The sequence below is a fragment of the Etheostoma spectabile genome, chromosome 8 (assembly GCF_008692095.1).
Source record: "Etheostoma spectabile isolate EspeVRDwgs_2016 chromosome 8, UIUC_Espe_1.0, whole genome shotgun sequence".
Classification (NCBI taxonomy): Eukaryota; Metazoa; Chordata; class Actinopteri; order Perciformes; family Percidae; genus Etheostoma; species Etheostoma spectabile.
The window spans coordinates 19,488,416-19,501,083 of NC_045740.1; the positions used below are offsets into that span (position 1 = coordinate 19,488,416).

The 12,668-nt window shown below is 44.2% G+C and overlaps 2 protein-coding genes across 4 annotated transcripts in view; both read left to right on the top strand.

Moving 5' to 3' along the window:
• Positions 1–12,668, top strand: part of LOC116693755 (mixed lineage kinase domain-like protein) — a 525,120-nt gene that overhangs the window by 96,163 nt on the left and 416,289 nt on the right. The gene's annotated exons all lie outside the window — the stretch shown is intronic.
• glg1a (golgi glycoprotein 1a) overlaps positions 1–12,668 on the top strand; it is a 90,841-nt gene that overhangs the window by 60,667 nt on the left and 17,506 nt on the right. The window contains 8 exon segments of the mRNA XM_032522265.1: positions 356–559; positions 2,854–2,925; positions 5,021–5,207; positions 6,440–6,654; positions 6,878–6,999; positions 8,640–8,741; positions 8,982–9,135; positions 12,207–12,431. Of these exon segments, the coding sequence (XP_032378156.1) occupies positions 356–559; positions 2,854–2,925; positions 5,021–5,207; positions 6,440–6,654; positions 6,878–6,999; positions 8,640–8,741; positions 8,982–9,135; positions 12,207–12,431 (1,281 nt within the window).

The following is a 12,668-nucleotide window of genomic DNA, read 5'->3' on the forward strand; positions in this document are numbered from 1 at the left end:
GCAGAGTATGAGGGCCCTGACAGTACCTAGGTAAGGACTACTAGACTTTGGGCTTTTTCACTTTCTTCTATGGTGTTGTAGTTCTTTCTGTCGCTAGTCCAAATATAATTCACTCTATCACGGCTACATATGAGACCAACATGTAATTTATAACATCTAACTGCTAAAGTGTATTTTCTTCATGTGTAAATTACGTGGCGTCGAAGCGGCATTTTATTCAGTATCGTAGGCTTCTCTGACACTGGCATCGGAACATCTCTAATATTTAAACTAGATTTTATGAATGAACAAAGACGCACTCTGACCCCCTCCCTGTTCCCGCGGTAACTGTGGTCTCTCCGTTGTCTCCGTGCAGGACATCCACTCTCAGGGGGAGGTGATCGCCTGTCTGGAGAAAGGTCTGGTGCGGGAGGCCGAGGAGCAGCCGGCAGCGCACCGCATCAAGGACGACTGTAAGAAGGCCATCATGAGAGTGGCCGAGCTCTCGTCGGACGACTTCCACCTGGACCGATACCTGTACTTCGCCTGCCGCGACGACCGCGAGCGCTTCTGTGAAAGCGTGAGGACTCGATTCACGACCTGTCGCACATCTCCACCTCTTCTATTAAGTGGTCTAGAGTTATGGATGTGCATCAGAAGGGCATCAGAAGTGCATCTTTTTTTGAAGATTGTTTTCCTAATCCTTTGCGCGGTTTCTCAATATGTTTTAATGAAAACATTTCTGGTACAGGATATACAATCCTCTATTCCAGACTCCAGCAACACAACAACAAACACACAGTATATACAGTATGTAAATGTACTGTATTTGTATTTATACAGCGCTTTTCTAGTCTTAACAAAGCGCTTTTTCATCATACAGGAACCATTCACACACGTTCGTACGCTGGGGCCGAGGCTGCCGTACAAGGTGCCGCCTGCTCATCAGATACACACTCGCACACATGTACACACATCTACACACCTGCTCTTTTCAGATAGACCAATCTCGCACACATGTGGTACACACATCTACAACACCTGCTCATCAGAAAACACTCACAAATCACTACACATGTACACACATCCCTATCACACCTGCATCAGACTCACACTCACTACACATGTACGCCCCACATCTACACCCTTCTCATCAATACACACTTCACACACCTGGTACACACATCTCTCTCACCTGCCATCCGATTACACACTCACACACACTCTACAAACAACATCTACACACTTCTCATCAGATTACACACGCACACACATCTACACACTCTCATCCAAATACACACCTCACAGCAACCAAACACCTACCACACCGGCTCATCAATACACCACTCCCAACACATCTCACCCAAACCTGCCTCACTCAGATACACCACTCACAACCATCTACATCACACCTGCTCATCAAATAAACCACACTCACACACATCTACAACACACCTGCTCACAATTAACACACTCACCCTGACACATCTACACACTTCATCAGATACACACTCCACTACTTATTTACACACATCTACACACCTGCTCATCAGATACACACTCACACACATCTACACATCTACACATCAGATCATCACTCGCACACATTCACACTCCGACACATCAGGGTCAACTAGGGGTTCAGTGTTAAACACGTTAATTTCATGATTACAATTTTCTAACAATTCATAAATAAGTTGCACAAATAACTGACTTTATATAATTCTACATAACACCTTTTGACAGAGAAAATGCATCCAACCTATTATGTGCTCGATCATGCACCGTCGTCGTTGTTGTTAAAAGACTGAATTGAAGAACGCACAACTTCCTCTGGGAGCTCCTTACATGATTACACGGAGCGTAAAAACACTATTCCTCTTTTCAGACATGCATATTCTGGGGTAACGCTTTAAAGATTTCCCTCTTGTCTCATACGTATTGCTCCAAAACTGAAAGATAGGCTCAACTGTTAATTTAATATCAAAAAGTTACGCACTAAAGCTTGAAGTTGCTTTATTGCAGCGTAACAATCACGTTCTGTGTGAAAGAACTCGTGAAAGTGTCGTGTGAATTAATCGCATGAAAAACCCCTCCCTGGTGTGTAAAGGCCTTTTTAGATGTGATTTTTAAATTTACAACGCAACGCTTTGAACCAAACACTTTTTAGTGAAAGTACGGATTTAAAAAACTACTTTAAAAGTGGAAATACACAAACTACGAGTAATTTCGTTTTGTTTCTTTCCACCTGGTTGATGATGTAATGCACACGTCCGCCGGGGTCGTTTCCTATTCAGTGATGTTTCACAAATTCATTTTTTGGAGTTTTTTTTTTTTTTTTTTTTTTAAATCTTAAACCAATAACTGTCTGCATCCATTATCATTCGGACTAACACTTATGTATTTCATATCTTTATAGCACTTATGTCCTGCGTTTTCTTTTTTTGAACCCACTTTTATATTTATTTCTATGTTAGCCATGTTGGCTTTTTATCAGCTTTGTTACTTTATTTGGCTCTTTAAAGTGTCCTTACACCCAGTTTTCAGGTCTGTAAAACCTGCAGATGGCCTATGTCCAGTCTATGAGAATGTTAATGAGATATTTTGGTTTGGGCGTGTTAGTTTAAACGGAGGTTAGTTCTTCTACTGGAGCTAAAAACACTTACTGGTGTAGATGTAGCCCGATATCAAAGGAGTCAGGGATCATCTGAATGAATCGGCCTGTCAGGATCAATCGTCCTTATTGCATGACGCAACATGATCCTGAATGTTTGGCTGATCTCATATTGAAATGAGATGTAAGATATTTCTACCTTTTCAGTATTATGGAATCTTTCTGCTGTTGATGGACTTATATTTTGGCATTTTTTTCAGACACTGGCCGGAGAGGGACGGGTTTACAAATGTCTCTTCAATCACAAGTTCGAGGAGGCGATGTCTGAGAGGGTGAGTTCAACGAGCAGACGCGCTGCTTTCATTTTAAATTCTCATGTTAGTAGTTGTGCTGATTAATGCTTCAAAGCAGGGGTGTTCAACAGGGGGTCCGCGACCCCTAGGGGGTCCGCGGAGGTACTGCATGGGGGTCGCGAATGTTTTGGTTGATAAGACTTTTTTTTATATTCCCCCCCCCCCCTGCAATTTTTTCCACTAATTGAAATGTCTTTAAATCCACATTAACATGAACTCAACACACTGTAGTGAACAGATAAATGGAGGCAGAAGATGTCTTTCAGTCATCAATGCACACATGGCACTATAGGACCAGTTTGATATAACACAATGTTATACAATATATATATAATTAGGGGGTCCCCGCTCCATCTCGCCATCAGTTTGGGGGTCCTTGGCCTGGAAAACGTTGAAGACCCCTGCTTCACAGTATAGTAGGTGATGTAAATTTAGCAAATATTGGAGTATCCTGGATGCCAGCAGAACTTAGCCCCGCCCACAACATTTGCGGTCGAGACGTTTGGTCTGGACTTGATCCGTTGTTGAGGAACTACGCTCCAACCAGAGCTGTTCTGACCAATCACATCGTCAGGGCGGGCTCTATACGATGACGGACAGATGATCACCAGTAACGTGATCAACCACGTCACCGAAGAGCGCTGGGGTTGAGTTTGTTCACAACAAAGACGGCTGCCGCTGAAGAATTAAGATGTCTGGATTCTTCCATGGCGTCCGTTACAGAAGAAATAGAAAGCGCATTCATTTTAACCCTCGTCTTGTCCTCGGGTCAAATTGACCGGTTTTCAGTTAATTTTTTTTTTTTCTGTCACAAAAAATAGGCCGTTGAAATAAGCACTGAAAATGTCAACAGTAAAAATATCCCCAAAACATAAAAAAAGAGCCCACAACATTGATACAAATGTTGGAAAACTTTATTTTTTTTCATGGTTGACGGGAAGACAACCCAAGGGTTAAAAGAGGAACAGAGAACCGCGATCAAGGCATTTGTCGAGTTTTTGCCGTCCATCTTACGGGATTCGGCAAGCGTTTAATTTATCAGCTACTCATAGTCTGCTTCTGACTGGCTAGTAGTCCTTACCTAGGTACTGTCAGGTCCTCATACTCTGCTTCTGACTGGCTAGTAGCCTTACCTAGTACTGTCAGGGCCCTCATACTCTGCTTTTGAACTGGCTAGTAGTCCTTACCTAGGTACTGTCAGGGCCCTCATACTCTCTTCTGACTGGCGTAGTCCTACCTAGGTACGTCAGGGGCCCTCATACTCTGCTTCTGACTGGCTAGTAGTCCTTACCTGTTAGGTCAGGCCCTCATACTCTGCTTCTGACTGGCTAGTAGTCCTTACCTAGGTACTGTCAGGGCCCTCATACTCTGCTTCTGACGCTAGTGGTCCTTACCTAGTACTGTCAGGGCCTCATACTCTGCTCCTGACTGCTAGTAGTCCTTACCAGGTACTGTCAGGACCCTCATACTCTGCTCTGACTGGCTAGTAGTCCTTACCTAGGTACTGTCAGGGCCCTCATACTCTGCTCTGACTGGCTAGTTATCCTTACTAGGTACTGTCAGGGCCTCATACTCTGCTCTGACTGGCTAGTAGTCCTACCTAGGTACTGTCAGGACCCTCATACTCTGCTTCTGACTGGCTGTAGTCCCTTACCTAGGTACTGTCAGGGCCCTCATCCTCTGCTTCTGACTGCTAGTAGTCTGTCAGGGCCCTCATCCTCTGCTCCTGACTGGCTAGTAGTCCTTACCTAGGTACTGTCAGGGCCCTCACTCTGCTCCTGCTCCTGACTGGCTAGTAGTCCTTACCTAGTACTGTCAGGGCCCCTCATACTACGTGCTTCGACTGGCTAGTAGTCCTTACCTAGGTACGGTCAGGGCTCCTACTCTGCTCCTGACTGGCTACGTAGGGCCGACCTCCACTACGCTTTTGCTTTTAAAAAATTGTTGGACGTTAGTATGACGACGTCCTGCTGACTTTGGAGAAGAAGCCAGGCTAAAAAAAAGAAATAAAGACAACTGCCACGTAGTTTGAATCTGTGCCGTGATGCTGACGGGCGGCTGTGTGTCTCCTCAGTGCCGCGAAGCTTTGACCACCCGGCAGAAGCTGATCGCCCAGGACTACAAGGTGAGCTACTCGCTGGCCAAAGCCTGCAAGTCGGACCTGAGGAAGTACCACTGCAGCGCCGACAGCAACATGCCCCGGGCCCGGGAGGCTCGCCTGTCCTACCTGCTGCTCTGCCTGGAGTCGGCGGTGCACAGAGGTAGGCGGCTCCGCCTCTCACTTCCCTCCTGTCTGTACATTACACCCATCCCTGCTAGGGCTGCACTGTATGAGGAAACTGGGTAATATCAAGTTAAAGTTTGTTGTCATGTGCACTTTAGTACGGAGTACCACAGCAATGAAATACAATATGCCTTATTGCACTCTCTCAGCACCAGTCAGATATGAGTAGAGCTGTAGCAAGTCTCAATTTGGCTGTACAATGAATTGTCTCAGTCAAAATGAAAGCCTCTGAAGTCTGAAAACACACACACACACACACACACACACACACACACACACAGCTGTATTACGTTGATGTGGCTGATTAATGCTGCGTTCCAGGCACCCCATAACCTGTGTGTTCACAACTTTTTACCCGTAAAAGTGCCCTGGAACAACAGTCAAACCCTTAACTTACTACCCGTGAACTCGTAACAGATTGTTGTACTCCCAGTTACAGTTTCTGACGTCACACACAGACACACACACACACACACACACACACACACACACACACACAGACACACACACACACACACAAAAACAATGTTGACCCTTGTTGATGCCGTACAGAGGCTGGTGATTAACCGTGAGAAATACAAATAAATATACACAAATAAGCAGTGACTGGTAATATCAACAATTGAATATTAATTAATAAGCAGCAGAGTATGAGGGCGTCTGTCACTGCATCGATGCATCAATGCAGTGATTCATTTCAACAAGACATCCTTCGTCATCGCAACACTCAGAGATTTTTTGTGTTAGTTGAAAGAAAATTTACATCGAAAACTGCATTTACTTTTTTTTTTAGTGGTGCCAATTTTACATTCAATGCAATGTTCAATAAAAGAATGTTGAATATGATTTTCTTTCAATTTATTTCATCTTCAATTTGTTGTATTTTATCAGAACGCTGAAAGCAGCAGATGGGACTACACTTAATATCTTTATCGCAACATTCAACAACATTATTGCATATTTTGTATTTTCCTCACGTTGTGCAGCCATACATACAATTGACTCTGTATTATTTCGAGAAACCTTTAGAAAATGACATAACACACACAATATTCTATTGGCCACAACTTGCAGAAGTCGATGGAGCTACTAATGATTTAAAGTTGTCTGAGTGTTTCATACCCGTCTTTGTGTGTGTGTGTGTGTGTGTCTTTGTGTGTGTGTGTGTGTGTGTGTGTGTGTGTGTGTGTGTCTCTCTCTCTCCCCCAGGCCGTGTGGTCAGTGGCGAGTGTCAGGGCGAGATGATGGACTACAGGCGGATGCTGATGGAGGATTTCTCTCTGAGTCCGGAGATCGTGCTGCACTGTCGGAGCGAGATCGAGGGCCACTGCTCCGGGCTGCACCGCAAAGGCCGGACGCTGCACTGCCTGATGAGGGTCGGCAGAGGAGACATGGGCGCCATCGACCCCGACTGCCAGAGGGCGGTAAGTCGCCATTTATGGCAACTGTAGGTAGGGCTGGTCGAGAAAATCAGACATTCTAAACCAAATACGTCTATCGATACCGCAATTTCCTTGGTGTGTGTGTGTGTGTGTGTGCGCATATACTGTACATGTATGTATGTTGGTAATGCGTTGATTTTTATTTATGCTGATTCCAGCTTGCGTTGATTTTTGTTTATGCTGATATTGTGTTTTCTGGTCTCAGCTCCAGATTCTGATCCAGGAAGCCGACCCCGGAGCCGACTACCGCATCGACCGAGCACTCAACGAGGCCTGCGAGTCCGTCATCCAGACTGCCTGCAAACACATCCGCAGCGGAGACCCCATGTGAGTCCCTGTGTCTTTCACACTCAAGTTCATATCCACAGACGTCCCTCTTTTCGACCAGATGTCCATCCCTTTCCTCTGTCTCTGTGTTGGCGTTCTAACCTCCGGTTGATTTCTGAGGACACTGGTAACCTGGTCCTCAGATCTCTGCAGGGTAAATCCAGACAGCTAGCTAGACTATCTGTCCAATCTGAGGACTATGGTTACCTGGTCCTCAGATCTCTGCAGGGTAAATCCAGACAGCTAGCTAGACTATCTGTCCAATCTGAGGACTACGGTTACCTGGTTCTCAGGTCTCTGCAGGGTAAATCCAGACAGCTAGCTAGACTATCTGTCCAATCTGAGGACTACGGTTACCTGGTCCTCAGGTCTCTGCAGGGTAAATCCAGACAGCTAGCTAGACTATCTGTCCAATCTGAGGACTATGGTTACCTGGTCCTCAGGTCTCTGCAGGGTAAATCCAGACAGCTAGCTAGACTATCTGTCCAATCTGAGGACTATGGTTACCTGGTCCTCAGATCTCTGCAGGGTAAATCCAGACAGCTAGCTAGACTATCTGTCCAATCTGAGGACTATGGTTACCTGGTCCTCAGATCTCTGCAGGGTAAATCCAGACAGCTAGCTAGACTATCTGTCCAATCTGAGGACTACGGTTACCTGGTTCTCAGGTCTCTGCAGGGTAAATCCAGACAGCTAGCTAGACTATCTGTCCAATCTGAGGACTATGGTTACCTGGTCCTCAGATCTCTGCAGGGTAAATCCAGACAGCTAGCTAGACCATCTGTCCAATCTGAGGACTATGGTTACCTGGTCCTCAGGTCTCTGCAGGGTGAATCCAGACACCTAGCTAGTTTTCTGTTGCACGACTAAAACTACTTTTGAACGTACACGTTCCACCAAAACAAGTTCCTTCCCGAAGCTACTTTGCAGAGGCACCGTTGCTCTGTCTAGCGCAAAGCACATCTCAAGATGATATTGATTGGTTTAAAGAAATGCCGATAAACAAGAGCACGTTTTCCTCCCATCCCAGAATGCTGTGTGGACTAGCCAGACCCTCCTTTGCAGCGCTGTGGAGGACGGTGTGGCAATGCGAGGCTTCTGACATTTGTTTCTCTTCTGCATAGTAATACTGCATAGTATTTAGAATATATCCATCCATCCATCTATCATCATCCTCTTGTTTTCTGTAATTTCTGGTAATCTTATCTAATTTGCACCTTTTCTTAAATCATTTTTCCCCCTGATGCAAAGGCTCAGATTATAATCAGAATTTTTTTAATTTAATCTAATTCAAAGAAACTTGTATTAAAAGTTTGAACATGTAAAATTACCTCTTCTCAGTTTCTTTTAGTTCCTTAGAGTATATGATAGGGGTGTGAATCTCCACTGGACTCTTCACCTCCTCAATATTATTATATATTACTGCACATGGTTTTCATCAACTAATTCAAATACATACAAACTCCTCGTTGTATTGTATCTGCTCTCAAAGAAGACACTTCCTGAATGTGACACCTCAGACCAAATGCAAAAACAAAAGAAAGGAGCGAGCGGGTTCAAAGATTGAATTTCACTACATTGTACTGTACTTGTGTGTGATGAATACTAATGAAGTTCCCGTTGTGTTGCTGATCCTGCAGGATCCTGTCCTGTCTGATGGAGCACCTGTACACCGAGAAGATGGTGGAGGACTGTGAACACAGGCTCCTGGAGCTGCAGTACTTCATCGCCAGAGACTGGAAGTGAGTCCTGCTGATCCTCCTCCTTCACAGGAAAAAACAAACAAACCTGCAGCTTTATTTTTACTGAACTTTGCTAAAAGAACAGAAACATAAGTTGCTTTGTAGTTGAGACTTATGGAAGCAAAACATGAAAGAAAAGTCTTATGTGAGATTAGAAACTAGGTGGTGCTGTATTCATGTGTACTGATGGACAATGTACTTAACTGATACTTAGTGGTAACCCCGTGTGTTGCGGCCCAGGTTGGATCCCATCCTGTATAAGAAATGTCAGGGCGATGCGGCCCGGCTCTGCCACACCCACGGCTGGAACGAGACCAGCGAAATGATGCCGCCCGGCGCCATTTTCTCCTGCCTGTACCGCCACGCCTACCGCTCCTTGGAGCAGGGACGCAGGGTGAGTCTCTGCAGCGTCTGTCCTTAAGGACACGTCTTTCCACCATGACACCACCATCGCTGGGGAATGTTTGATATATAGCTACAGTATATACATTTTTTATTTTTATTTTAATGATCAGTTGCCGCGTACTTTCCTTTCCACCTAGCATTATTACTCACTACATATTAACTGACCTGTAGTCGTGTCCCTCTATACAGTTCTCCCGGTCTCACCCTGTCACGACTATGAAAAAACTACCAGACCCAAAATGATCACAAAGAGACCCAAAGCAGCCCCGAAGAGACACAAAATTACTACAAAGAGAGACAAAGACAGTCACGACTCTGTAAATGGGCAAAAAAAACCACAACGAGACACAAAATGACCACACAGAGACACGACTAAAAGACACAAAATGAGTACAAAGAGAGATGACTACAAAAACACAAAAAGGAGTACAAAGAGATATGACTACAAAAAGACACAAAATTAGTACAAAAAGACATATAGTGACCACATAGAGACCCAAAATGACCACATAGAGACACAAAATGACCACACAGAGACACGACTAAAAGACACAAAATGAGTACAAAAAGACACAAAATGGCCACAAAGAGACACAAAGAGACTCACAATGACTATGAAAAGGGGCAAAACAACCACAAGACAGTAAATGACCACAAAGAGAAGCGTGATGGGGGTTCTTTGTCTCATAATGCGCCCGTCTGTGAGCACCAATAAAAACAAAAGGCCTGTCCCCTCCATCACACGGGAAAGTGAAGCTCAAACTGTTTGCTGTAAACCCTTTTGTAGTTATGCAGAAGAAGTCAAATCCACAGTAAGTCTGAACTTCCTCACTGACCTCGGCATGTTCCCCTAGCTCGTCAGTGGCGAGTCCGAAGCAGAAAGCCAGCGTTTGACTGTGAGTATGTCGCGCTGCTGAACTGATGATAATCACCGGAAACTGCACACGCCTGTCATGATGCCTGGGAAGTGATTGGACTGTAATTCTTATCTCATGTCGGTGCATGTGGAAGCTGGGTTTTGTTATCGTGTGAAAAATGAAGTGAGCTGCTAAACTGTGATGGGAAGAATCGATGCAATTATCCAATTATGTAAAACTGGGTTGTGCTGATTAATCAATGGGAGCAAATTGAGTTGTTGATTAAAATCCGATGTGTAAGCAGTCCTTAAAGCGATACTCCACTCACATGTAATGCACTAATATCTAACTATCTCCCCTGGAGGCTCAAAAATGTAGAAGTTTTCCTCCGTCATGGAGGAAAAGACGATCAGCTTGATTTCATTTCTGTTGAAATTAATTCCAGTTTTTGCCGGTTTCTATTACAAGAAAAAAACCAAACGACTGCAGAAACTTCTCATTGCTGCGTAATCTTTATCTGTCGTCCATCTTATGTTCTGGATCTTCCAAACACGCAGATCTGCTTTCAAATATAGTTAAATGTTCTGTGTTAAGGCTCGGTCACACCGGCTTTTAACCTCGTGGTGTCTTCCCGTCAGAATTAAAAATCAACACTTTTGTTGAGGCTTATTATCGATATTTTTTAAAAAACCTTTTCTTATGTTTTTGTCAGTTTTTCAACACTTTTGACACATTTTTTTGACGTTGTGGCATTAGTAAACGTCCCTGTTGACTATTTGTTTTTGTTTTTAAATTGGATCGAATCGTGACCTTAAAATCAAAAGTCAAAACTTTGATTTGGAGAATCTTGACACCCCTGAATCAGACATAACCGACTGAATTTATGACGAATCATCCTCAGTCTGTAGTTGACGCCCGTTGCCTCAGTCTCTTATTGTAAGTCACTTCTATAGAAATATGAACCCTATCGGCTACATGGTGACACTATAATTAAGGCTTCAAAATGCCAACTTTGAAAGGCCGCGCCCCCCCCCCACACCGTGAGTCCGATTGACTTGAAATCTCTCACACTGGTGCAGCTTAATGTGCTCTACAAAAAAGCCATAAGGACCATTAAGGTCCGCCTAGAACACGGATGGACATGAACACAAATCAGCAACCGTAAGGCCAATCATCACAAAACTCACAGGGTGTTCAGATAAGTGCCCTAGATATACTGTATACCCAGACAGTTTTATATACATACACCACTAATGGGGCACTACAAGCGCAATATAGGTGAGTGGCATTACACACATTTAACTATAAATCACATATTCATTGTCCAATCATCACAAATCTCTCGGGATATGTCCTCATAAGTACCTGTACCTCGCCCTGGAAGTTTCATTCGAATTGACCACCAGGGGGCGCTGTAAATGCAAACAAACTGCAGGTGATATAGCGCAAATCCGGCTATAAATGAATAAATGTTTGTCCAATCCACACACAACTTCCAGGAAATGTCTACATAATGACCTCACACATACACTGCAAGTCTCATTCAAATTGACCACCAGGGGGCGCTTTAAATGCACAATAACTGGACGTGGAATGACGCAAATCAAGGTTTGAGCTTGGAATCGCAGCTTGCTGCTTTTATTAGCAGTTGTTTTTGTTGAGCGGCACTGAGCTACATATCACACTGAATTGAAAATAATGTTTTTGACAAATCTGACTTAGATTTAGACGTTAGACTTAGACTTAGATTTAGCTTTGTTAATCCCTTTGGGATGACTCCCGCAAGGAAATTAAAGTTACCAGCATCCGATACAGCATGAGAAGGAGAAAAAACAAGAATATAACACAAAAAAACACAATAATCATAAACCAAATGTGTGAAATTACTTTGAAGTTGCTACTTAGAAAAAAGGTTTGAACCCGCAAATCGCCGCTTGCAGCTACATTATATGATTTTAAAATAGTAAATAAATGTCTGAAATTAAATTTTTGTAATATTGCTTTTTGAGTAGGAGTTTTGTCAAACCCCGTTTTGGACGCGTCGTTGCTTCTTTCGTCCTCAGAGGGTTAATAAATATAAACTTTTAACAGACACTTTTAAAACAACAAAATCCTACTTATCCAGAGTGGAGTATCAGTTTAAGGGTCCTTGGAGGTTTGGGTCTCTTGTCTCTACTAACCCGCCGTTGTGGCCCTGCTGCAGCTCTCTAGAGACTGTAAGGTGGAGGTGCAGAGGATCCTCCACCAGAGGGCGCTGGACGTGAAGCTGGACCCCGAGCTGCAGAGACAATGCATGACCGACCTGGGGAAGTGGTGCAGCGAGAAGACGGAGGCCGGACAGGAGCTGGAGTGTCTGCAGGACCACCTGGAGGATCTGGTGTCCGGCTGCAGGGACGTGGTGGGGAACCTGACGGAGCTGGAGTCTGAGGTAACCACCACAGCTGCTGCTGCCCTTAATGAAACAGTCACTGGCAGGAAGAGACGCGTGAAGTAGCCACTCCTGGGGCACGTTCAATCTCAAATGGTTTGCACATTTAATGATGGTTAAGGTGCTGAATGACACGTTTCCTCAGAACGGTGTGGAACGGCTTTGAGGAATGTTTTAGGGATTGACTGATAGTCAATACTGTTAGTAGTAGTAGTAGTAGTAGTAGTAGTAGTAGTA